Source organism: Saprolegnia parasitica (genome assembly GCF_000151545.1).
Source record: "Saprolegnia parasitica CBS 223.65 unplaced genomic scaffold supercont2.14, whole genome shotgun sequence".
In the NCBI taxonomy this organism is placed as follows: Eukaryota; Oomycota; class Saprolegniomycetes; order Saprolegniales; family Saprolegniaceae; genus Saprolegnia; species Saprolegnia parasitica.
In genome coordinates, this window is record NW_012156408.1 from 266,536 (window position 1) to 292,361 (window position 25,826).

The 25,826-nt window shown below is 58.7% G+C and overlaps 6 protein-coding genes and 1 non-coding gene across 7 annotated transcripts; 3 read left to right on the top strand and 4 right to left on the bottom strand.

The window, feature by feature from the left end:
• Positions 1-33: 33 nt before the first annotated feature.
• Positions 34-1,185, bottom strand: SPRG_19822 (hypothetical protein; the record flags this gene model as incomplete). Its single annotated transcript, XM_012343682.1, has 1 exon — positions 34-1,185. The coding sequence occupies one exon, from the start codon at positions 1,183-1,185 to the stop codon at positions 34-36; it is 1,152 nt and encodes a 383-aa protein (XP_012199072.1).
• Positions 1,186-4,482: 3,297 nt separating this feature from the next.
• SPRG_19823 (hypothetical protein) lies at positions 4,483-5,267 on the bottom strand (the record flags this gene model as incomplete). The annotated part of the gene is made up of 3 exons (XM_012343683.1): positions 4,483-4,769; positions 4,816-4,958; positions 5,005-5,267. 3 exons carry the CDS (start codon positions 5,265-5,267, stop codon positions 4,483-4,485), a joined length of 693 nt encoding a protein of 230 aa, XP_012199073.1.
• Positions 5,268-6,316: 1,049 nt separating this feature from the next.
• SPRG_19824 (hypothetical protein) lies at positions 6,317-8,052 on the bottom strand (the record flags this gene model as incomplete). Its single annotated transcript, XM_012343684.1, has 4 exons — positions 6,317-6,688; positions 6,736-6,960; positions 7,013-7,123; positions 7,177-8,052. The coding sequence occupies 4 exons, from the start codon at positions 8,050-8,052 to the stop codon at positions 6,317-6,319; spliced, it is 1,584 nt and encodes a 527-aa protein (XP_012199074.1).
• Positions 8,053-8,399: 347 nt separating this feature from the next.
• SPRG_19825 (hypothetical protein) lies at positions 8,400-9,769 on the top strand (the record flags this gene model as incomplete). Its single annotated transcript, XM_012343685.1, has 4 exons — positions 8,400-9,086; positions 9,141-9,201; positions 9,248-9,471; positions 9,521-9,769. The coding sequence occupies 4 exons, from the start codon at positions 8,400-8,402 to the stop codon at positions 9,767-9,769; spliced, it is 1,221 nt and encodes a 406-aa protein (XP_012199075.1).
• Positions 9,770-18,105: 8,336 nt separating this feature from the next.
• On the top strand, positions 18,106-18,178 carry SPRG_30049. Its single transcript has one exon. It is a non-coding gene; the product is annotated as a tRNA-Val (tRNA).
• A 2,564-nt stretch (positions 18,179-20,742) lies between these two features.
• SPRG_19826 (hypothetical protein) lies at positions 20,743-21,415 on the bottom strand (the record flags this gene model as incomplete). Its single annotated transcript, XM_012343686.1, has 2 exons — positions 20,743-20,977; positions 21,024-21,415. 2 exons carry the CDS (start codon positions 21,413-21,415, stop codon positions 20,743-20,745), a joined length of 627 nt encoding a protein of 208 aa, XP_012199076.1.
• Positions 21,416-21,730: 315 nt separating this feature from the next.
• Positions 21,731-24,880, top strand: SPRG_22152 (hypothetical protein; the record flags this gene model as incomplete). The annotated part of the gene is made up of 13 exons (XM_012343713.1): positions 21,731-21,793; positions 21,838-21,935; positions 21,983-22,253; positions 22,301-22,780; positions 22,825-22,914; positions 22,959-23,123; positions 23,167-23,258; positions 23,307-23,471; positions 23,519-24,116; positions 24,164-24,391; positions 24,439-24,558; positions 24,603-24,734; positions 24,779-24,880. The coding sequence occupies 13 exons, from the start codon at positions 21,731-21,733 to the stop codon at positions 24,878-24,880; spliced, it is 2,604 nt and encodes an 867-aa protein (XP_012199103.1).
• Between the last annotated feature and the right edge of the window lie 946 nt (positions 24,881-25,826).

The window sequence follows — 25,826 nt, forward strand, 5'->3', positions numbered from 1 at the left end:
CTCCTTCAAATCTATACAGAGAGACACATGCCCTTAGAGCAAGAGCTGCTGCTCCAGCGTCTGCGCGAGCTCGAGCACATGCTTGGAGAGGCGGGCATGGACCTCGGCTGGCGGCACGCCCACAACATCGTATGTTCCGACAAGCTGGACGGAGGCGAGCAGTGGCGAGTCGGGAACCGAGTGCAAGAGCAAACCGAGCTGCTCCTTGCCAGGCGTGTACTTGGTCGTTTCGTCGGGTTGGACGGTCGCGGTCCCAATGAGCACTGTCGTGGGCGAGACCGCTCGGCGAAACTTGACCGACTGCTGCGAGAGGAGCTTCATCTCGAGCACAGATTCGAGACGCTCGTACACGTGCGTGTTGGCGTCGACCTCGAAGAGCTTGCGCTGCCGCAGGAGCGTGTACGCGCTGTTCGCGAACGAGACCGCCGCCGAGCGCTCCCAGACGCGGTCGGCGACCATGTTTGTGCGCAGGAGGCTGGTCGATGGAAGCTCCTTGGTCATGCACACAAAGAGCTCGGAGCCGACGCTCCAGATCTCGCCAAACCACGAGTTGGCCGAATGCGTGATCGAGAGGATTGGGCCGCCATGGGCGTGCGGCAGCGTAAAGTGCGTGAGCGTCGCAAACGCGCAGTCGACGACCGAGGCGAAGCGCAGGCGCTGGGCGTCCGAGACGATCGACGAGGCGGGTGGCGACGATGGCGGCGACGTCACGGGGACGATCGACTGCATCGTCTCCACAAGCGTCTTGTTGAGCAGCGCTTGGATGAGCACCATCTGCGACTGCGATCGCTGCAGCGCGTCCGTAAGCTCCTTGTTTTGCTGGCGCAGCGACTGGACTTCAAGGGCGTCGGTGGTCGGCGGCGGGACCATCGCTTGATCGCGCACAAGCTGCTCGAGTTCGGCGACGCGCGACCGGAGGTACGATACCTCTTCCTTCTGCTTGAGGCGGCAGCGGCGCGACGCTTCGCGCACCTGGAGCTTGCGCTTCTCGCCCTTCATGGCAGGTTTCGCGGCTTCCTCGGGCTTCTTGGCCGGCGCCTCGTCGAGCATCGGGAAGGACGAGTCCATCATGGCGAAGAGGTCGTCGTGGTCCAGCGGGTCGCATGCGGCCTCTTCCATCGCGGTCATGGGCGCGGCCATGCAGCTCCATGGCGTCTGCGCCGGCGCCGTCGCGAATGGTGGCATTGGCGTCGCAGGTTCAAGTGTAACCTCGGACGCTGGGTTGAGTCCAGATTTTAATTCATGGCGTTTTAATCGGCATACAAATACCGAGCTAGCGACGCGAGGAAATAAAAAAATGCACCACCTACTCTTGTCGGCCATGCGGTCAACCGTAATCAGATCCGTGCCAGTTCTATGGCGGCCGACTAAATGACACTATTTCATGTCTTTGACGCAATATAGTGTATAATGCAGACCACACGACGTGGGCCTGAACGCTACGATGGCAATCGCGCCACGACCGCTCATGCAAGGGACCGGAATGCATACAGAGGTGACGTCCGCAAGTCCTTGCACCGCACTCTTTTGGCTCTCATTAGTTTCCCGACATGAGTGTTTTTACACTATTAAATATGCAGCATTATATAGAGCTGAATTAATGTTAGTCATCTCTAGTCCATGGACATCCCGACTAACTGAGCTTGGGGCGCGTGGGGAGGATGGATAGGAAGACGGCAATAATGCTTGTCCTTATTACTGCGCGAGGTGTTGAATTGAAACTGGGATCGAGCGTCTAAAGTATAGCGTTGACGCATGTCCTCGTCATCACCGAGCAGCGACGCGTGCATCAACCGGCGGCTGGCTGGTTGATGAAGCACCTTCCGCACGGCCAAACAGTCGAGGCTGCGAAAATGCGTCGTCACAGCAACATTCCTGCTTGCGACCGGCCTCGTCGTACCATGTTGTCTGCGAGATCGGCCAGCGACGCATCGAGCTGTGCAGTCAAACGTGGTGCTTGTTTGATTTTGAGATCCAATCCCTTTTTTCTGTGCTCCTCATCGAGTTGCTCGCATCGTGAGTTCAAATTCTGCTATATCCCATCCATCAATGCTCGATACGCGTACTAACGTCTGAACTCCAAGCCCGCTGCTTGCGCAAGTCGCCAACGATAGCGGCCTTTGATCATGAGCGTCCCTTTAGATGCAACCAATATTCAACGAGCCCAACCCGATCGTCTGCTTCCATTACTTCATCCTCATCGCCAAAGGATGGCGCGTGGTGAATTGCAGCAAGTCTACAAAAGCCGTTGGGAAGCTGAGGTGGGGCGACCCCATTTTCATTACAAGAATCTCCGGCATCAAAATCGCTGCTGCTGCGCTGCGTACGTCGCTAGGCGGCAAGAAGCGTGTAAATATTGTCGTCGGCATCCTTCGTCGTGATGACAACATTGGTGCACGTGGCGAGCGCTTTTCGGAGGTGGATTTCACCCGCGCGACGAAGCGGGCTGTGATGCAGGCATAGCGTTGCGCTGAGCGGGGCCTTGACGTCACGGATCGCGTTTCCCAAGGCCAGCGCATCGCGCGTAGTGAAGCTTCCTTCAAAGTTGATGGTGCGGACGCCGGCTTCAATCGCTTGAGAAAGACCGTCGCCATCAAAGCACATGCCGTTGTCGTCGGTTGCACACTGGGGCCAGGTGAGGCATTCGAGGCAGTTGGAGCGCAGTGCCCAGTCGAGAAGCGCGCTGCGGCTCTCGGCCGAGAACGAGACCTTGGGGAGCTTGACGCTCCGGAGGCACAGAGACGACGGTGTTGGGGGCATGGCGAGCGCTTCCTCCATGCGAACGCTGGACAGGTGGAGGTCATCCAGCGCCGACATAACTGGCAAACGTGGCAGTAGCCAGCTCAGGTTTGTGTCGTCGACGTGAGCGCCATAGAGCCGCAGCTTTGTAAGCTTGTCCAAGGGCAGCAGCTCAAAGATGGCTTGAAAACCTTCGCTGTCGCCGAGGCCAGCGCACTCGAACTGCGTGATGTGGTTGAGCCGACGACCACGGCCGACAAGACTCGCTAGAAGGACCAACGGCGCATCCAAGTAGAAATGCGATAGCGTCGGGGACGTTGCAATCGCGTCGGCGAGGTCCGCGCTGTTGCCGTTGCCGTTGCCCAAGCCCGTAAGCCGCAAGTGCATCGCATGGCCCGAGACGAGCCATCGAGACATGGGCGCAACCAAGTCGGTCCAATCCTGCATGCACAGGAGGAAGAGTTCCGACACGCGGTGGGTTGGCACCGTCACAACCTCGAGCACCTCGCGTCCGCGCCCTTGGATCGACACGCGCTTGAGGTTCGTGCACTGCGCGAGCACTTGGCAAAACTCGGCGAGGTCCTGTGGGCGTTCGCTATCAAGATAGTCGAGCTCCGTCACCTTGGCTGCCCAGCGAGAGACAAACGCGCAGAAGGGCGACGAGACCGCGTCCGCCATGCCATCTGCCCAGCGCGGCGACGTGTGTACACCATCGAGAATGATCGAGTTGAAGATGGGCATGGCTGCCGACAAGAGCGGGATGTCGTCGTCCTCAATCCAGCCCAGGCGTGGTTGTGGCCACACATCCAGCGAGCCACCGACCGTGAGGAGCTGGAGGAGCGCTGCCAGAGGCGGCGGAAGGCGCGGTAGCACCGAGAGGAAGGTTATGACGTCCGATGGCGACGACGTGCATTGGACAATGGTGATGACGCAGCCATCGAGGTCAACGACGGACGCTGGCGCCGGTCGCATGGCCAGGATTTGGTTTGGGGCCAACTTGGTCTGTTATCCGGATAAAACCACCATCAAATGACGAAGCTGCACACGATCTAGTCAACGTTCCGTCTCCCAGCAACTCGCCAAGGCCGCAGAGTTCTGCGCCGAGACCGCAGAAGAAGGAGCTTTGGACGGAGCTGGCCCTTACCCGGCGTTGCCACGTACGACGATAGCGCATCCGAGCGCGTGTGCCACTCGTATCTATTACCACGTGTCGATGCTGCGTCGCCGCGGCCGCTCAAACGCTGGCAACGGCCTGGACTTTGTCATCCGGATACATGTGAGCTGGCAGCCTGTGGGCAGCGCAATATCCGGATAACGAGAAAGGACGTTCTGCCTGATGGCGTCTTCTTGACGGCCCCGTTGTTGTGGCTTGTAGAGCACAAAAGACGATTGATCCATCGGCTACCCGAGTAGGATCGGGCTCGTCGTCCCAATGCACAAGCGTACCAGGCCGCGGTGCCATGCAGCACGGGTTGGGCTTGACCTTTCTGCTGCTCTACCGATTGCCGCATTCGCCCTTCCCTTGTACAGCGTCGTCGAAAGACAAGAGGCGACCTCATGCGGTCCTGGTTGCTTCTTTGGCGCGTTTGCATGCTGTCGTCTGGAAGTAGTATCTCGCCATCGTCAATTGAAGACGAGAGAGGACAAGGCAATCAGCTTACTATCATGCAATGTACGAGAGGCAGAGAGATGAACACATCGCCGTCGGCGTCGTATTAACAGCTAAGACACACGCAACACTGCTTACAAATAGGCCTTGGCGAGCGCATCAATGTCGTGGTCTTCGTCGAGGAGGTTGGGCATCGCGACGACCTTGGCCGCCCACTCCTTGGCCTCCTTCTTGTGCTTGAGCTTGGCGTACGTCTGCACAATGTACCACGTGTTCATCTTGAGGTGGCCCGGGCTCATCTCCTCCGACTTGAGAAAGTTGGCGAGCGCGTCCTCAAACGACGAGTGCGGCGCGAGGTGGCCCGCGAGGCCACGCGCCGCCGCACGCTCGACCCACGACATGTCGCTGACGCGGAAGCACCCTACCCCACGCATGAGCTAAGAGGCACCGACCCATGCACAACGTACAGCGGCCGAGCAAGTGCGACGCCATCGGGTCGGTCGTGCTGAGCTCGCTCGCCTTCATAAAGTGATCGCGGATCGTCATGGCGCTGTTGAGCTTGGTGATGACGCTTTCGTATTCGTTGACTTCGGACGTCGAGATACCGACCCTATCGTTATCGATGAGAAAGGATGTGGTGGGATCGGAGAGCGTACCACTTGTGGCAGTCGCCGCTCTCGGGCGCGAGGCTGAGGGCCTTGTTGGCAATGTCGAGGCGCTCGTACGTCAGCTTCTTCTTGAGCTCCTTGGAGACCGCCTTCTCGATCGCGTACTCGTAGTTGGCGCGGGCGAGGCGCCAGAGCAGCTCGGCGTTCTCGGGCTCGTCCTCGACGGCCTTGGTGCTAAACTCAAAGACGGCCTTGCGCGCGTTGTTGTGGTCGTTCCACATGCCGTCGATCTGCTCGATGATGCTGCTCATGGTATTACTTGGTTGTTGTTGCTGGGAAAACCGGAAATGGCCTGGAAGGGCGTCCGTCGCGCCGACCGGATTGGCCAACGTCGACGTAAACAGGTCATACAAACTGCAAGGTCGGGCGATACCAGCTGGCGTCGCACCTGCACACGTCTAGGTGGCGCGCCGCGAAGGCAGCCAAGTCAATTCGAAGAGACAGAGCTACGGTCTTCTTGTTGGGACGCGGCGCGCAAGAGGCACGAGGCCGATGCCACCCGCAAGACGAGGAAGAAGGAGGAGGAAGCGCGCGCAAAGGCACGGGCCTCGGACGCTGGTGTTGTTCGTACGCCAGTTGGATCAGACCGACGTTATCATTCCGCCACATGCCGACAGGCCGATTGTGCGTGTGCTTGGTCCTGTGCGCATCATCTACCGTCATCTTGCAAGGGACGGCGCGACGATTGCGATAGGTGCCCCTTCGTTCGTACCACGGAATGTACCGAGGACAAGGTCGTCGTGCTGCATAAACGATGACCGTCGCACGCAGGACCAGGCGAAAGACCAGGCGACCATCGAGGCCAGCAGACGACGACGACCGACATGCATACGGCGCCCAGTACGAGTGTTTCATAAACAAGCTCCATCATGTAGGAGCAGCCTCTCCCCATCCAACGCGGGCAAACGGGTGACACTCCCGGCGCGCGCACTTGAAGTTCGATTGAAACGGGCATGCCTGTCGTGCTGCCACGTGTACACGACGCCATATTGGATCCAATCGAGCGATACATTAGTGTGCATCTTGGATCGCCTGCAACACGTCAACATGCGCCTTACGCCTACGAATCCAATGTCGTCTTCATGGTACTCGTAGAGAGAGGCCGTCGTCGGCGTGGCTTTGCACAAGTATCCTGGCCTTGTGCAAGACCAATGTGCTAGTTTACAGGGAAAAGGTCGTGCGTCTTTGACGTTGCTTGGAGCGACGATGGACTGCCGGCTATGATGCGCGAGCCGCCGGAACGCACGCGGGACAGCCAGCATGTAGAGTTCGTGTAGTATTCCCGGAGCCTATTTAGCATCTAGTCGTTGTAGTCGACGACGATCGTTTGCGTCCGCATCGGCGCGCGTGGAAACGGCGTGCTGCTCTTGGTCTGCAGCTTCTTGAGCTTCTTGGCCGACGTGACCACGTGCCGCTTCCCAAACCGAAGGTCCTTGATCTCCTTCTTAGGCTCGGCCTTGGGCGCCGGGGCCTTCTGCAGCAGCAGCACCGCGTTGGCGCGCGAGACGCTCTCGTCGCGGTCTTCGCGGAGGTCGACGGTGCAAAAGATGGACGCGAGAACCGAAGGCGCGCGCGGCGACTGCTTGATCGCGCTCCGGAGCGTCTCGGCCGCAAGGGCAAATAGCGTGTTGCACTCACGTAAACGGAAGATCGACTTGAACTCGGCCTCGCACTACGAACAGAGTGCGCTCAAGTTGTTTTAATAAGAGTTGAGCGTACGCGGAGGTTGGTCCGGGGGATCTGCAGCCGCAGCACGGTCGTCGTCTGGAAGCGCCCGGCGCCGCTAAAGTACTCGAAAAAGAGGTTCAGCACCCGCCACGCGTTCGATGGTTCGTCGACAATGTTGATGACGTGGCCGACCATGACGTAGAGGCGGTAGCTGCCGAGACCGCCTTCAAACGGCTTGTTTAGCCCCGACTGGTGCAGGAATTCCTTGAGGAGGACCTAGAAGAGCATCCGAAACACTCGACGTGCAGTCGACGTCCATTGGACGTACGATGACGGGGTTGAACACGGGATACGTGGCAGCGAACCATTGGATGACTTGGTCGCTCACCGACGTCTTGTCGACGCCCATACTGATGTCCACCTCGAGCTTGGAGACATGCTACATGCCCCATGCGATAGTTCAACAGCATCATCCATCCATCGCAAGCGTACGTGGACAAGGTTGATGATCGGCACCTTGGCGCGGCCACGGACGTGGACGCGGAAGAGGTCGCCTTGCCGGAGGCCGACGCTGGCGCGCGTGAGGAATCGCGCTTGCTGGGCCCGCGACTCCTTCGACGGTCCGTCTATCTCCTTGGCGTTCGGCGCAAACGCGGAGGCAAAGTTGAAGCTCATGCTGCCGCTCGGATCACGCTCGTCTTCGTATGAACTCGAGTCGTCCGTGCTGTCGGGTGACGCGTCTTCGTCGCTCTTCTTGGCGTCGATCTCGGGCGCGCGCTCCATCGAGAGATCAATGTCGCTGCGGAAGGTTGCGCGCGACTCGCAATCGGGCGCGAGCGATCCAAAGTGGTCAAAGGCCACGGGCGTCGGCGCCATGTGCGTCTCGACCATGCGCATGATGCTCTTGCTCAAGACGCGGCGGGCCTCGGCCTCGAGCGGCTGCATGCGCACGTACTTGGCAAAGAGGTGGATCTCTTCGCTGATCGAGATGGGTTTGGTCGCATTGAGAAGCCACGGCGCGCCATGGGGGTCGACCGGCCACAGGTGGCGGCTACGCAGATGCCGGTCGCCGCGCCCGAGCTTCTTCGAGGCGAAGGTTTGCTTGACGGCCGTCGAGAGACCTGATCCGTTCTGGATGTGCAAGTAGACATCCTCCTCGTCGTCGTCGTCGCTCGAGTCGCTCGCGTCGGACGACGAGTCGGGCAATGGCTTGCGCTTCTTCGCCTTGGCCTTCGTCGGCGGCTTGGCGCGCTTGGCCTTCTTGCGCACGGGCGCGTCGTCCGAGTCTTCTTCGCTCGACGGCGACGCAGCGCGGGGCCGGCGCTTCCGCCCGCCTTCCTTGTACTTGGCATGGTAGTTGCGCGCCATGAGCTCCGAGGTAGCGCCCAGTGGATTTGTACTGCTGGTTGACAAGGTTTCTTTACCGGGGAGGGGTCCCTCCGAAACGCATTGTCCTAATTAGGATGTATGCCTTGTTGAAGCCAAAGGAGAAGCGGCCTTGTGCACCAACACTGTACGACAGTGCTGCCACTCACTACGCTGCAAAGGCGTGAGGTAAGCAGCAACGGCATGTCCATGACCGAGCATGCGATGACAACTGGTTACCTTGGCTATCGAAAAAGCCTAAATGCGGTGTTTTTAGCCCAAGGACAACGTATTAAAATCGGCGCACCATGTAGGGGGTCCTATGCAAAACGCAAGTGGCATTCGGCAGCATGGCACATCCGGACCGCGTCGCCGAGGCCGTGCTCGCCTGGTTCGCGGCCAAGGTCCCGGCCAAGAAGCATGCGCCCAACGAGTACACGGTGCTAGCAGCCATTGTCCTCGAGAACGATGGAGCCTTGGACGTGCTCAGCGTCGGCTCGGGCACGAAATGCCTTGGCCAGAGCGCGCTCTGCCCCGACGGCTACCTTGTCCACGACGGCCACGCCGAGGTCATGTGTCGCCGCGCCTTCCTGCGGTACCTCTACTACGAGCTGAGTTTGCGCCAATCTGGCGTCGCCGACGAGACGTCCATCTTTACGGCGGCGAACGACGACGACGGTAGAATCGCGTTGAAGCCAAGCTGCTCGCTGCATCTGTACGTGAGCGAAGCGCCATGTGGCGACGCCGCACTGTACGACATCAAAGCTGATGTGCTCGACGAGATTCACGAGGCCAAGGTCAAGCGACGCAAGCTCCACGACGCCGACGAGGTCTCGACCGTGCCGATGCGGACGACGGGCGCCAAGGTCGTCGAGAGCGCGACCCACTCGCACGTGCGTGGCCTTGCGCGCGTCAAGTCGGGTCGCACCGACATTCCCGAGGCCAACCGAACGGTGTCCATGTCGTGCACCGACAAGATCTGCAAGTGGCTCAGCGTTGGGCTCCAAGGCAGTCTGCTATCCCAGTGGTTTGCACCTGTACTGAACCAACCACAACGACAGCAGGCTGCTCATGCGTCGATATGCAAGTAGCTGCATCTCGCTAGCGTCGTTGTCAGCCTCGACACCCAGAGCGACGCCAAAAGCTTTCAAGGTACAAGCCGCCATGGTCAATCCGAGCGTCATCACGTGCCGTGTAGAGGCCATTGCGCAGAGCTTGCTGCGCGGCAACGCGACGTGCACGGTGGCAACGACGACCGTGACCTTTCCGCTCACTCGATCGCTGGCGCCAAGTACTCGAACGAGCGCGTCGGGCCTTGCGCTCAACTGGACGCATCTCCGCGCAGAGGCACCGACGGCCGTAGCGCTGGTCGACACCAAGCCCGACGTCGAGTACCTCGTTAGTGCCCGCGGGCTTAAAATGGTATCGTCTCGATCGGTACTTGAACTCGCGATCGCACGGGACCTGTTAGGGCACGAAGAAGGTCTTGGATCTCCAAATCAAACAAAAAATGAGCTCGCGCCTCGCGCGCCGCCGCTTCTTTGCGGCGGCGGCGCAGCTCGATGCGTCGCTCACCGATCTCGCGTACGACGAGGCGAAGCGCAAGCAAGTCGAGTACGTTGCCGCATTGAGCCGCTTTCGCGCCGTCGACTGCTTTGCTGCGTGGAAAGGAGTTCCAGGGACCGCCAAACGCTTCACTCTGGCGTGTCCATTGCGATAGATCCATCCACACCACAACGCTCACAGTATCCTTTTTCTCGTGTGTCGCAGCACGCGGATGGAATATTTTTCAAGCGTAATACTACAGAAGTCCACGGCAACCTTCTCCGTCTTTCAAGCAAAAGCGGCTGAAAGCGCAATCGCACGATGGCGTGCGTGGGCTCGGTGGACCATGGCTTGGCGGATATCGACGTGCTCTGATATCGTTTCGAGAGGAGCATGCGTTGGAGGTCGCTAGGTTGAGAGCCGCGTACGGTGGTGATGCGTGCGCCAGCCGTCCATCTTCATCTCGACATTCATCATCTTTATGAGGAGCCACCTCTGCCAAGACGTGGCTGTCCTGTCGTGTTCGTGTGGGCTGTCCGTGCGTCTGGGAATCAAGGGCATACCGGTACGAACGAAACCACTCACAGGAGACCGCTGCTGACGTGCTCGCGTAGCTGCGGAGAGATGCGAAAGGGAGTAAGAGGAATGAAAACGATGGACATAAACGGTTCTATATCGACGGTATACTGCGCTGCTTACTTCTGGAGACGGGCGGCGTCCACGACTTGGTCGAGGACCGTGAGGTAGTTGCGGGTAAAATGCGTGTTGAGATGCCAGCCGTAGCACATGACCGGGTACCCTTGGGCGTCCGTGATCATGATTTCGTCGCCGAGCGAGTAGTTGTCGGCGTAGTCGATGAGCGTCGCGCCGGCGTTCTTGACCATTGCATGAAGCGGGTCGAGGAGCCACTTGTAGTCGCGGTTGAACTTGGACTTGAACATAGCCTTGGGCATCGTCACCGTGTCGCCCGAGATCCAAGTCGACGGGTTCATCTCTTCGTACTCGGGACTCTGGTCGACAACAAACACCTTGATGCCCATGTCGGTGAGCTCCTTGAGATCCTTCTCCATCATCGACCACATGGCGTTGACGTCGTGGATGCTTTGCTCAGGGCACGGCTTATTACCGTCGTTGCAGCACTGGGGTGGCGCCTCGTACGGTAGCGAGTCCGGGCCCGTCGGGTGCACGTACTGGTAGTAGTGCTGGACGAGCAGGATCGCCTGGGGCTTGACCGATTTGACCATGGCCAAGTTGGCGTAGTACTCAGCCCGGCACGGCATTAGCGGCCGGGCCGACCAGCTGTTGATGGCGATCGTGGGAAACGTCGAGTCGTTCTTTGCGGCCTTGGCGTCCTCGTAGAGCTGGGCGAGGCGCGGCTTGGTCATGTCCGAGTGCGAGTCGCCAAGCACGATGAGGAGGCCGTTGTCCTTCTCGTGGCCCGGGTTGACGAGGAAGACGCCGCCGGGGAGGAAATAGCTGTCGCGCGAATGAAAGTCTTCGGGGCGGACAGCGTCCTTGAGGTACGGCGAATCCTTCGGGCACTCACTCAGACCCCATTGCCAATCGGCGTCGTAGATCGCCGCCTGCGCTTGCTTTAACGACGCCGGAACGTTGCCGCTTATGAGATTTGTACCAGGCTTCACCACCGAATGCACGATCGGTGGCGCGACGTTGCGCAGGCCAAGCTCGATCATGGAAAAGTTCGCCGGGTTGGTGTACACGGCGGCCGACAACGCTGCGAGGCCCGCAACGCCAAGGACGAGAAGCGGCGTGATCCACTTGGCCTTGCGCCGGCGCAGACGCAGCTCGACGTCCTCGTACGTGGCAATACTCAAGCCAACCGAGATGAGGAGGATGACCCAGGGCTCAGCAAAAAAAGGGCGTGGCGCCGACGCTGGGTACCGGTCCCCCGCGATGACAAGGATCGGCCAGTGCCAGAGGTAGAGGCAGTAGCTGATCTTGCCAATATAGACAACAACGGCATTGCTGAGGACGTAGCGGTTGAACGGTGCGTGCGGACCGGCTGCGATGAGCAAGGTTGCGCCGACCGTCGGCAAGAGGGCCCAAAAGCCGGGGAACGCGCGGTGTTCGTTGATCGAGGCAAAACCGAGGAGGATGAGGCCGAGGCCGGCCGCCGATGTCCATCCACCCGAGCTCGACGGTGTCGTGCCAGACGCCGCCAATGCTTCGAACGCCGGCGCCGCCTGCGACGTGATGTAGGCGAGGAGCCCGCCCATGGACATTTGCCAGAAGCGACAGAGCGGCATGTAGAACGACACCTTGTTGTCCCGGTACCCGAGAAAAGCAATGTTGATGGCAAAGCTAAAGGCCATGAAAGCCACTTGGAGGATGATCGCGCGCTTGTACGAGAGCTTCATGATGATCGCGCAGAAGCACGGCCAGAGAATGTAGAACTGCTCTTCGACGCCGAGCGACCAGAGATGCAGCACCGGGTTCGCGCCCAAGTCAAAGTACGCCTTCTCCAGCGAGAGCACTTGGAGGTTGGCGGCAAAGAGTGTGCCGGCAAACATCGTCGCCGCCATGAGCTTGAGCTTGGGCGCCATGAGGTAGAGGTACCCGAGCCAGAGCGTCGCGCCCAGCACGATGATGAGCGTCGGGAAGATGCGGCGGACGCGGCGCTCGTAGAAGCTCGCGTACGTAAACTTGCCTCGCTTGTGCTCCTTGAAGAGGATGCCGGAAATGAGAAAGCCAGAGATGACGAAGAAGATGTCGACGCCAATGAAGCCGCCGGGAAAGAGCTTCGGGTACGCGTGGAAGACGAGGACGGGGACCACCGCGAGCGTCCGGAGACCGTCAATGTCGGGCCGGTACGTATGGCTTGGCGCCGGCGGCGCGTGGTCGTGGGCAGCCTCGATCACCAATGGCGCGTGGTCGTGGTCCTCGTCGGCGGCCAGCGGCGCGAGGTCCGAGAGGAGGACACCGTCGTCGAGCTCCCTGTCGAGCTCGCTGTCGAGCTCGTCTGGATGGAAGACACGCTTGTGGACGTCGGCCATGCTTGGCGAATGAAGAAGCGGCGGATAAGGGGATGTGAGGTGGCGAGTACCTCTCGGATGTGGGGAGATGCCACCTGGGACCTTTCAAAATCGAAGATGAGGAGAAAATGAAGTTCGACTTTCAAAAGGCGCGATCCATGGATCCACGTCTCGGAGCCAGCTATCGGTGTGGTGCTGAAAGGTCCGTTTAAATAAATAGCGTCAACGGCGCCCGGGAAATCGGTATCTTGCCGCCATGGAGGCGCATAGCAAGCTCTGGGCCAATGCCTAGACTCTAAGGTTGCATTTGCTTGGTGGATCGAGGCCAGAGTGCATTTTGTGCTGGTAAAGAACCAATGTGCCAGGCTGGGGCACTACCGGTACCTTGTAGGAATAGAGACTAGGCATTGGCTATAATTCGGAAATGGAGACCAGGCATTGGTCGAAATTGAAATCTTCGAGCCTGACACTCGCAGGTCGAAATCAGGATCTTCGGATCTTCGACATGCGGCCGTCGAATCGGCTGCTGCAAAACCATGGCGAGCGGCCGACGATGCGAGTGAGCGACCTCAATGGCCGGTCGTGCTTGTCTGTCGCAGTGTACTGCTTATGCCACACGCCCGCGCGCACCGGTCGCGTGGCGTCGGCCAAGCGAGCGCAACGAGTGGTGTCGGACCAGACGAGATTTCCGGCGCCGATCTCGGAGCTCGATGAGCTATTACCACGTCATGGTGTCCACTCCACGACTACGACTACGACGACAGCTCGGAGAACATTGGCAGCGCGCGATCCCAAGACATGGCAACTCTGCGGCGCCACGCTAATACATTTGTACAATGGCTGTCACATCCCATACATTTCTGGACGTAGCAGCGATGCAATGGCGAAGATAGATCGATATTAAGGTACTGAGTTCGTCGGTCGTGTGAAAGCAATGGTGTACCAAGCGCTTCGCCACTTGGAAGTATGCGTCGCGCACCTTGTCCTTCATTCCGCCATGGGTACCCAAGAGCGTGTTCACATAGTGCACAAGACGTGGACCAGCCCAAGGCCTTCAGCCGTCCGTGGCGCCGTCGGACATGAGTGTGTTCCCGTATATCATCGCGCTGTCGGCCGGCACGTCCTCGCCGACGACGTCGTTGGCGGTCTCATCGTTGTCATAGTAGTAGTCATCGTAGGCGTCGTAGCCGCCGTAGTCGTCGACCGTTGGCCTGTCGGCGAAGCGCTCGTCGTCGGTGACATCGATGACTACGCCATGGGTGGCGCCCATGCACCTCGGTGGCCACCTCTTTATCACCAAGGAAAATACAACCGCATGCGCGGACGAGTACACCGCCACGACCAAGAGCTTGACCTAGAGCACCACCACGATCAAGAGCGAGTCCTTGCTGCGACAGCGAACAGATCGACGTGCAAGGGCACACCATCACTGCGTTTTCCATTGCTGCTTGGCACCGCCGCCTGGCGCCGGAATGGAAAAGGGATACCGGTACTAGGGCTGTCGACGAATTCGTCATCTGTAGTGCTCTACTAGTAGTCACTACTGCAGTCCAGTCAAGAGAAGCCACACCTTTCTCGTTTTCCGGATACTACACTGTCCACAGGCTGCCAGCTCACCTGCATCCGGATGCTACACGAATCCAACTGCGTGTTGTCATCTGCGGTGAAGACGCCACTTTCACTGGCGGTACTAAGCCATGGACACACAAACGGTTCTATATTGGTAACGTGTTATACTCGCACAACCGGATTACTGCTTGAGACGGGCTGCGTCGACAACTTGGTCGACGACGGTGAGGTAGCTGCGGGCCGTGTGCGCGTTCAGATGCGCTCCGTAGCACATGACTGGGTACCCGTGATCGTCCGTGATCATGATTTCGTCGCCGAGCGAGTAGTTGTCGGCGTAGTCGATGAGCGTCGCGCCGGCGTTCTTGACCATTGCATGAAGCGGGTCGAGGAGCCACTTGTAGTCGCGGTTGAACTTGGACTTGAACATGGGCTTCGGCATCGTTACCGTGTCGCCAGAGATCCAAGTCGACGGGTTCATCTCTTCGTACTCGGGACTCTGGTCGACAACAAACACCTTGATGCCCATGTCGGTGAGCTCCTTGAGATCTTCCTCCATCATCGACCACATGGCGTTGACGTCGCGCATCGTTTGTTCAGGGCACGGCTTATCACCGTCGTTGCAGCACTTGGGCGGCGCCTCGTACGGCTGATCGAATGAGCCCGTCGGGTGCACGTACTGGTAGTAGTGCTGGACGAGGAGGAGTACCTGCGGCTTCATCGCCTTGACCATGGCCAAGTTGGCGTAGTACTCGGCCCGGCACGGCATGATCGCTCGGGCCGACCAGCTGTTGATGGCGATCGTGGGAAACGTCGACTCGTTCTTGGCGGCCTTGGCGTCTTCGTAGAGCTGCACGAGACGTGGCTTGGTCATGTCTGCGTGCGAGTCACCGAGCACGATCAAAAGGCCATTGTCGTTTTCGTGGCCCGGGTTGATGAGGTACACGTCGCCTGGGAGGTAGTGGGGACCGTACTTCTCAGCGTGCTCGGGGCGAATGGCATTCGCAACATACGGCGACTCGGACGGGCACTTGTCGCCCAAACCGTCTTGCCACGCGCCGTCGTAGATGGCCGTCTGCGCCTGCATCAACGACGCGGCGATGTTGCCGGACGTCAGATTCGCACCCGACTGCACGATCGGCGGCGCGACGTTGCGCAACCCGAGTTCAATCAGCGAAAAGTTCGCCGGGAACGTGTACACGGCGGCCGAGAGCAGCGCGAGGAGAGCGACACCGCCCGCTAAGAGCGGCGTGATCCACTTGGCCTTGCGCCGGCGCAGACGCTGCTCGACGTCTTCGTATGTGTCAATGCTAAGGGCCACCGAGATGAGGAGGATGGCCCAGGGCTCGGCAAAAAATGGGCGTGGCGCCGACGCCGGGTACCGATCCCCCGCGATGACAAGGATTGGCCAGTGCCAGAGGTAGAGGCAGTAGCTGATCTTGCCAATATACACAACGACGGCATTGCTGAGGATATAGCGGTTGAACGGTGCGTGCGGACCGGCTGCGATGAGCAAGGTTGCGCCGACCGTCGGCAAGAGGGCCCAAAAGCCGGGGAACGCGCGGTGTTCGTTGATCGAGGCAAAACCGAGGAGGATGAGGCCGAGGCCGGCCGCCGATGTCCATCCACCCGAGCTCGACGGTGTCGTGCCAGACGCCGCCAATGCTTCGAACGCCGGCGCCGCCTGCGACGTGATGTAGGCGAGGAGCCCGCCCATGGACATTTGCCAGAAGCGACAGAGCGGCATGTAGAACGACACCTTGTTGTCCCGGTACCCGAGGAAGGCAATGTTGATGGCAAAGCTAAAGGCCATGAAAGCCACTTGGAGGATGATCGCGCGCTTGTACGAGAGCTTCATGATAATCGCGCAGAAGCACGGCCAGAGAATGTAGAACTGCTCTTCGACGCCGAGCGACCAGAGATGCAGCACCGGGTTCGCGCCCAAGTCAAAGTACGCCTTCTCCAGCGAGAGCACTTGGAGGTTGGCGGCAAAGAGTGTGCCGGCAAACATCGTCGCCGCCATGAGCTTGAGCTTGGGCGCCATGAGGTAGAGGTACCCGAGCCAGAGCGTCGCGCCCAGCACGATGATGAGCGTCGGGAAGATGCGGCGGACGCGGCGCTCGTAGAAGCTCGCGTACGTAAACTTGCCTCGCTTGTGCTCCTTGAAGAGGATGCCGGAAATGAGAAAGCCAGAGATGACGAAGAAGATGTCGACGCCAATGAAGCCGCCGGGAAAGAGCTTCGGGTACGCGTGGAAGACGAGGACGGGGACCACCGCGAGCGTCCGAAGACCGTCAATGTCGGGCCGGTACGTATGGCTTGGTGCTGGCGGCGCGTGGTCGTGGGCAGCCTCGATCACCGACGTCGCGTGGTCCACGTCGACGGCCAGCGGCGCGAGGTCCGAGAGGAGGACACCGTCGTCGAGCTCCCTGTCGAGCTCGTCCGCGTTGGACACGCGCTTGTGGACGTCGGCCATACTTGGCGAATGAAGATGCGGAGGAAAAGGGGGATGTTACGCACTTCCCTATCCTGCTGGTCATGTCATTGGGCAGACGATAGCAGCTGGTTTGGCTCCAGCGCCAACGAACACGTGGGCTACGGAAGAGACGCCGGCGTTGGGTGGAAGACTGGCCTGCTCTCGACCACTCGAGGCCACTGCGAGTGGCTTCAGTCGACCAGCGTGAGTAAGAGAGACATTATTCGTGGCAAGTCTTGGCAAGCTCTCCATGCGGCTGAGGACGACGACGCTGGTTACGTCACCAGATGGGTACCCTCGGTCACCAGCTCGATCTCAGAAGGGTGATGCAACTTGTCTCGGTGATCGAAGGCAAGACTGCTCATTTGGTTGTCATCGCACACCGTGGGCAGCAATTGCACAAGATTGTGCGTGAGCTTCGCAATACCAATGCCTTGAACACGTCAATGGCCCTTGGCTGGGTAGAGGCAGCTCAGAAGTGCATTGATTTGGATACGTACTAGTATATATCTACCGGGATCTATCTATCTATCTATCTATCTATCTATCTATCTATCTATCTATCTATCTATCGCTATATATATCTAATCAATACGACTATCTAGCCGCAGAGATCTAGCCGACTCGGGTTCACAGAAGACAATAGAGCTGCCCAGAGGCACCGACCCTCCTTTTCGCGGCGGCAACAGTCGCATTTTCATGCACAGCAGGAGGACGATGCGAATTTCCACCAGGATCGAAATCGCAGCAAACAGAGCGGTCCTTCCAACTCCCTGAAATCGACACTTTGCATTCCTCGTGCGTTGAATAGCTCGTTTGGTGGTTCATGTCTACCCTGTCCAACAGCTCTATTCCACGCTTTCTGGACACGATGCGCGTTCACTTTACTGGTACCACGGCGGCAATTGCGCGCGGCCACCGAATGGTGTTCTAGTACGTTGGCCAATGAGGTCGTTGTTGGTCTATCGCGATGCACCCGTCGTACCACCCGCAGGGGTCTGCGTGCAGTAGAACCCCCATCAACCCAAACTCAGTGCCGGTACTTGCACTCGTTCCTACTTGTGCAAAAGATTCACATTTTATGTAGTCAACTGCAATGACATGCAGCGTTTCAGCCCAGGGAGCCCAGGGGAATTGCAACCGGAATCAATACAATTGTAGCGCCTTCTTGCGCAACTATTATCTCAGTTTCAGTATGCAATACAATACCAGAAAGGAAAAGGGCGGCCGGATACGGCCTCGGCCTAGGGTACAATAGGGTGTAGCCGTTGGATACGGCATGCGCTAACCGGCGTCAAGTTGCCTGACGTAAATTGATCAATAAGTTATCGACGACGTGCGTCTGACTACAATTGTAGCACCAGCGCGCATATCGACGCCCTGTGCAACGACATCACTGGGTTCAACCGCTGCGCCTGACGTCACCGCGGCCGCGACGCCCGTGCAGACTGTCAAGATGCAGATGGCACCGAGTCGACCACCTTTTGTCCAGTCGGTGGATTCCTGCCTCACATGCAGGAGGTGCGAGGTTCGAGCCCCGTATGTGTTGTCCCTATCTTCTCTTTCCCATTGGCGTTGGCATCGGAACCATCAAGGCACAGCTTGACACATACCATGCGCGAGCAGTTCGACGCCACATGGAACGACCACAACAACGCGCGCAAGGCCGTCTTTGAGGTTAGCACCAAGGCCGTCGAGGACGAGCCCGAGAACGCCGAGCTGCTCTGGCGCCTCGCCCGCGCCAACTACAAGTACGCGATCGAGAAGGCGGTCTCCGAGGAGCTCAAGAAGAAGCTGACGTACGAGCGCCTCGACATTGCCAACAAGGCCCTCAGCCTCGCGCCCGAGAGCGGCGACTGCCACAAGTGGTACGCTCTCCGATCCCACCACATCCTTTCTCATCGATAACGATAGGGTTGGTATCTCGACGTCCGAAGTCAACGAATACGAGAGCGTCATCACCAAGCTCAACAGCGCCATGACGATCCGCGATCACTTTATGAAGGCGAGCGAGCTCAGCACGACCGACCCGATGGCGTCGCACTTGCTCGGCCGCTGTACGTTGTGCATGTGTCGGTGCCACTTAGCTCATGCGTGGAGTAGGGTGCTTCCGCGTCAGCGACATGTCGTGGGTCGAGCGTGCGGCGGCGCGTGGCCTCGCGGGCCACCTCGCGCCGCACTCGTCGTTTGAGGACGCGCTCGCCAACTTTCTCAAGTCGGAGGAGATGAGCCCGGGCCACCTCAAGATGAACACGTGGTACATTGTGCAGACGTACGCCAAGCTCAAGCACAAGAAGGAGGCCAAGGAGTGGGCGGCCAAGGTCGTCGCGATGCCCAACCTCCTCGACGAAGACCACGACATTGATGCGCTCGCAAAGGCGTGTGTCTACCACGACTGGCGTGCCCTAGCCAAGCATGTGGTCAAGGTTGCGTCGCAATAAGAGGTTGAGTTGTTGAAATGAGTTCTCGCAATAAGTGGTCAGTAGCTTTGTGTACTGCAGTGGCTGTACGCATTGGCTACCCACAGAGATGCCACTGTTGTCTTCAGCCATCTGAGCGATATGAAAGTAAACGACTTCAAGAGACTAGTGGATGAACGCTGCTTCGAACAACCTGTAGTACAGACCGTTGCTGCGGGTTTGACGATGCGCCGTCGCGGTGCAATGCACTGTTATAACCCTAGTACAATGAAACTATGAAAGACCGTTAATTCTACAACTGGGACCGGTGTAGCGAAAAGTAGTAAGAGCATGGGACACGACGCCGTGCACCAAGATCGCCACGCTGGGCAAGTCCGGATACTGCGCTGCGCACAGCCTGCCAGCCCAGAATCGTCCGGATAATGCAATCGATTGCAACGGGCTCGTGCTGCCATTCTCCAACAAGCCATGCAAGTGCCGGACGACGTCAAGACGGCGCAGAAGCGCATTGCCGCCAAGACGTACTACGCTGCCAACAAGGAGAAGATTGCGGCTAAGAGGAAGGCGAACGCCGCTGCCTACGCAGAAAAAGACCGGGCCCGACAGAAGAAGTACACGGCTGCCAAAAAGGAAGAGCTCGCAGCGAAGAGCAGAACGTACTACGAGAAGAACCGCGCACAAGTGTTGGTGCAGAAGAAGCAGTACCACGAAAAGAACAAGGAAGTCCGCCTGGCCAAGAAAAATGCGTGGTATATGGCGACGCGGGCGTACCAAAATGCCTACGACCGAGCTCGGTACCATGTCCTGCGTTTGAACTGAGTGGTGTTCTCATGTCTTTTCCTAGTCGGGCGCGAAAGAAGGCGATTGCGGCCGGCGAGATTCCACCGCCAAAGCCCAAACTCGCCGACTTCCGAGCGCAACACAACGCCTCTGGCAGCGTCGCGCCGGCTGCGTCGACGGATGCGGCTCCAGACGACCTCCTTGACGAAGACGACGACAACGTTTCCCACCCTTTGGCTGCGACCACCAAGAAGGTTGTCATGGTCAGCTTCACGGACGAGCATCCGTTCAACATGCGCAAGCGCGGGCCCGAGCCGTGCTGCGACGAGTGTGCGCTCTTCCAGCCCAATGCGCTCACGTCGGCGACCAACACGGTGCTCTTGGCGGGCACGTACATGTGCACGTTCTGCCGCGACTGGACCTACTATCGTCTCCACCGCAAGCACAAGCGCACCCGCGCCGACGCCCGCCTCGACGCTCTCACGACCTGAGCTTGCATTTCTTTGTATTTTGCATAATGAAAAGTGTGTTTTATCGCTCGAGTACTGCTTTGTACGTACATCGCGAGCAGCATTCTATCGGAATAGAGTCTTCAGTCATGTCCAAGGACAACTCGCAGCAGCGTCGATGTCTGTGTGAAAAGTCAATCAAGCAAATTAGGTTCAACGTCCGATAGCAACGAAGCCTATCAGTGCTGCTTCGAATCGGAGGAGCCATGTCGACTACCATGCTGTCGCGCTCCTCAAGCCCACGAGGCATGCAACATTTAAACCCCGTGGGTCGCATGCAAGAGCCAAATTCAGTGGAAGACACGCGCGAGGTTCATTGGAGGTCGCCGCTATTACAATCGGAGATTCACACAGCACATTGCAGCAAGTCTAGTCCTTGTACTGGAACACGGTCGCCTGTCGACTCAATGAGCCACGTCGAGCGTCGCCTTGGCCTGGAGGTCCTCCTTCGTCTCGAGAAAGAGCAGCGGCGCCATGCCAAGCATGCAGCCAATCACGACGCCAATCGTGCAGCCTGTGTAGTGTGCGACGCGCGTCACGCGCATGTCGAGCTGCTCCTTGAGCAGCTTGGGGTCGGCGAGGCCCATGCGGGCGGCGCAATCTTCGATGACGCCACCGAGGCCAATGCCAGCGACATCACTAGCACATCCATGAGCCGTCTCGCGTGTTGCACTATCGTCGGTACCTGATCGTGTTGCCAATACCGGCCGCGGCCATGGTCGAGATCCCGAGCGAGACGCCGAGCGTCGTGTCAATGTAGTCGCCGGCGATGATCAAGATGAAGTTGTCGACAAAGCCAAAGCCAATGAACGGTACCATGCTGCGCACCATGACCTGGCGCAGCTGGGCCTTGGACGGCGGCGGCACCGCGACCGTGGTCGCCGGCAGCAGCGCCTGTATCCGTGCGACCGTGCCAGCGTCGATCGCCTGCGCCATGAGCGACAGCTCGTGGTCCGTGGCCTGGGCGAGGCGCTGCAGCACCGCCCGGTTGGCGTCCGCAGAGGACGTCGTCGTCGTCGAGGCTGCCCGCGCCAGGCGCGACGCGACGCCCGAAAGCCGTGGGTTCCGCCACAACATGGAAATGGCGTGTGACGTGAGGTGCGCGCACCTCAGATTCGCGTATGCCCTCTGGAAGGCAACTCCACCTGCCGTCGTGCAGCCTTTTATTACAAATCCACTTGCGCATTAGCATGGAAAAGAGGCAAAAGGTCATATGGGTGCAGCGAGTTCGTCTCGCGAGAAGCGTGGAGGGGCTCACTTATCAACGCGTCCTCGCAAGGCAGCGTCTCGACACTCGACGAATCCCAGGTACGCGCACCTGGACGCGCATTGAGTCAACAGTACCGGATAATGCGTATCCGGAATCACCCGCGAAACCGAAGTCCATGCTTGATGTTTGTCGCCAGCGACCGCGGCCAGGACAGGGACGTGAACCAGCTCCGAGCCGCCCCAAAGGTACGCCGTCCGCGCAGCGCCACGTGTGCCATCGCTCGCCGTAGCCACCCGGAAGCTCGGCCAAAGTCGTGCCCGTGGCGGCCAAGCGTAGCCTCTATGACGACATGGACGTCGACGAGGACGCCGACGGCTTTGTCGCATCGTACGCTGCATGGCGCCATCCGCTCTATCGCTCACGGGCACTTGTAGTACACCTGTGCAAGGCTTCAACACGGTGCCGGCCTCCGACTGGGCGTCGCTGGACGCGGAGCTTGCGTCTGTGCTCGCCGACCCGACATCGACGACCAAGCAGCGACCAACGGCGGCCAGGGTCAGAAACGACGACGACGACGATGTTGTCGACGGCTTTGTCAACGACAACCCCGACTACGTACGTCAGCGGCTCGAAAAGAAGGTGCAGCTCTACGCTGCCCACATCGAGGCGATGAAGAGTCGCATGGAAAAGTGGCGAGAGCACAAGGTCATCGTCTCACCTCCCGCAACAAGATCGAATGAATGTCGGAGTAGACAGCGTTTGTGGCCCATATTCACAAGCTGGAAGAGCGCTTGAAGGAGCAGACTGAGGCGTTCGCCAAGGCCGAGGCGGCCTGGGAAGACGAAGCGATGAGCCTCGCGAAAGCCCGACGCTCCAATAAACCCAACTATGCTCTTGGTGGCAGCGCAATGCAAGGCCAGCATCAAATGGACCGAGAGCGGTCGAAAGAAGCGGTGCGGCAGCTGCTGCATGGCGCCGCCGACGTTGCCGCGGACGACGACGACGACGACGATCTCATCAACGCGACGGGGCGGTCGTGGCACCAGCGTCTGCTCGCGATCGCCCGGCGGCTCGTGCCACTCAGCCACGACATCAAGCAGATCCAGGCGCGCTACGGCCACTCGGTGGCAGCGTACTTTGTGTTTTGCCGCTGGGTGCTCCTCAACTACTTGATCTTGTCGTTGCCGTCACTGTACTTTCTCATATTGCACATTGCCGAGCTCCTGGACACGGTACGCGCTCACGATGCAATATGTATTGCGACAATGCCACCTAGCACTATACGTCGTGGAGTACGTTTACGGGCTTGATGCCCAACTGCCTCTTGTTCCCGAGCTACACGACGAACGAAGCGTTTGCATACAGCGTGAGACGAGAACGGCGTGGGCTCGTCAGCTGACGAAGCAGTAGATCTACCTGGGTGGCACCAGCAGTCTCTTCCTCCTCATATCCACCTACAAGTGGCTCCAAGAAGACCGCTACGCCAAGCTACGTCACGCGGCCGAGGCCGGACGACCGTCAACGTTTGGCAAGCTCCTCTTGAATGCGTGGGACTTTGAAGCAACGACGAAAGACGTACGACACGAATGTCAGAAATAGAACGCTCGGACACGAATAGGACGTCTCGGACCTGCGCAAGAGTCTCTGGGACAGCTTGCACGTCGCCTTGTACGACGACATCAAGCAAGCGGAAATCCGAAATCGCACCAAGTACCCCGTCATCGATTTGATCGATACCTCTGGAATGTGGCTCTGTAGACGGGAACGCTATACGCTATATGCGCGTCGGGCCGCTGCGTTTCTTATTTATGTCGCGGTTCAAGGCATTTCGTGGGGACTCATCGGTCTCCTCACGGTTGAGGCGTCGTCCTTTGCACAGCTCATCAAAGCCAACGTGCCCGCGCTCCAAGCGTACGCGGCGAGGTGCGTTTTCCGGTCGACAGGTTCATCGACAACTTGTGCATCATTAGTATCGTGCCAATTGGTGTCAGCGTCATCAATGGCGTGCTCCCCAAGATCCTTGGTGTCCTGACCAACTTTGAGCGCTGGGACGACAACGGGTTTCGCATCAAGGCCATGGTCACGCGCCTCTTCTTGGCCCAACTCCTCAACATTCTGCTGCAGCTCTGGTCGTACGCGATGCTATTGGACCCGTACTTGAGCACCTCGTCGGAACAGCCCATCGCGTGGCTGCCCTTTGCCTACGAGATTCGCAGCAACGTCATGCAAAAGTTCAAACCGGATGTCTATGCGTGCCGGGCCGAGCAGGTCGCGTCCGGTCTCGTCGTGCTCGTCGTGACCAATTTTGTGACGCCCAAAGTCACTGCCTTGACAGTATCAGCCATCTTTGGGCTGCTAAGGCTCGTCAAGCGTCTTCGCGCCAAGCGGAAAGGCATCGAGTTGCCGGCCACGGACCATCGGAGTGAATTTCTGATCGCGCCCACCATGGTCGCGCTCATGTCGTCTTGTACATTATACGCGTTTGCCATCCCACTCTGTCCGTCGGCGGGTCTTATCACGGTTTTACTGCTCACGCTCAGCTTCAAGTTTGAAAAACTCTATCTCCAGGTCGCCAATGGGTCACTTTTTTGGATGACGTTTGAGCGATGGACTAGACGTTTATGAAGAAACCGATGGCGCCGTGGAGTGCCAAGAATGCGGGCGTCTTCTTCATCAAGCTCTACTGGTGCACGGTCGCTGTGTACACCACCGGCATGTACTGGTTCCTCACGAATGCCCACTTGCCGAAACACTGCGATTTACAAGTGCGCGATGCTCCGTTTCTCTGCAGCACTTATGCACCGGCCACGCAAACGTGCGTCTTGAACACGACCCACCCGATGGTAGGTGCAAGTCCTTTTGCTGTCAGCTTGGGTCGGGACGTGGGTAGAGCTTCTTTTTTGAAACGAGCCCGACCAACGAGTGCAGTGCCAAGTATCCGGGCTGCGTGTGTGCAACCGCCTGCGGACCGTTTATCAACAGCACGACCGGCTATAGCCCCGTCCTCGACGTACAATATTCTCCTATAGGTGCAGGTCGATGAGAAGTGGCTAGCTGGTTCTCTCGACGGACGGGGTCGGGTTGTTTGCCAACCTCGCCACAACAGGCGTGACGCTCTTGTGGGCGGCCATTGTGCTCCTGCTGATGCAAGTTGGTCTCAAAGCCAACTCGATCGAGGCGACGCAAGTACGCACATCGATCCCCACGGACGTTTTGTGGACTTGTCGTAGCTTGCTGGACAGGTACAAGACCAAGAAGCCAGAGCCATGATCGCTGCCCTTCTCAAGAAGGTCGCTGCCCAAGACAAGAAACTTAAACTTCAAAAGCTGTAAAGGACAAAGGATGCACACGGCAATCTTTACAAACGAACCAATGTCGTACTTCTCGTCGTCTTGTGGTGTCAAGGCGTTCAGAGCGCGCCCCGGACAGTGTTTTTGAATAAATCATGATGCTTCTGATGCAAAAGATTCCCTTGCTCTCCCGCCCTAGGGCTCAAAAGACCAAGTCGCTAGACGCTTTGAGCAAGCAGCTGGTACTGCCTGGCATTCCGAGGGCTCTTGCATTGAGCACTCGTTTGTTGCTGATGCACAAGTTGTAACAAGCAAACACGACAATTATGCGAGCCGATATTGTCCTACTATAGGTAACGTAACAATGAGTGGTTTATGTATATGTTTAAATTGTAGCTACTGAGGTGACGTGTGCACTCTGACGTGGTGCCGAGCGATGCGCGTAAGCAGCACATCCAGCGAGTCGTCGAGGTCCACGTCGACCGACGGGTGTAGCAAGTCGGCGTAGAGGCCACTGCTTGCAGGCTCGATATGGACGACCTCGTTCTCGACCGATGCGTTGCGAGGGACTTGGCTGCCAGGCGCGTACAGCTCCACGTCGGCATGGACGCCAAAGTGCGTGGATGGTGCCACTGGACCAGACTCCTGGTCGAACCAGTGTTGCATGGTGTCGGGCTCGAGCGTAGGCCAGTCGGCCAAATCGATCTCGTCGAGGGTATCCTGGAGGTCGGGGCTGTTCAAGAAGAACGTCTCAAACAAGTTGTCGGCAACGATCGTTGAATCGTTGGCATCGCAAGCGCCAGTCTTCAAGGCTTCTTGCACGTCTCGATGACGCGCCTTCTTGGCCGAGCCGGGGCGACCGGGATTCGATCGAGGCGTGTAGGTCGCAAGAGTCTTGAGGTAGTTCTCCACATCCACCACCGAGCGCATGGGCTGTTCAATGCCGTGCTTTTCACCCACGCTGCGCGCAATGTCTGGGAATTGACGT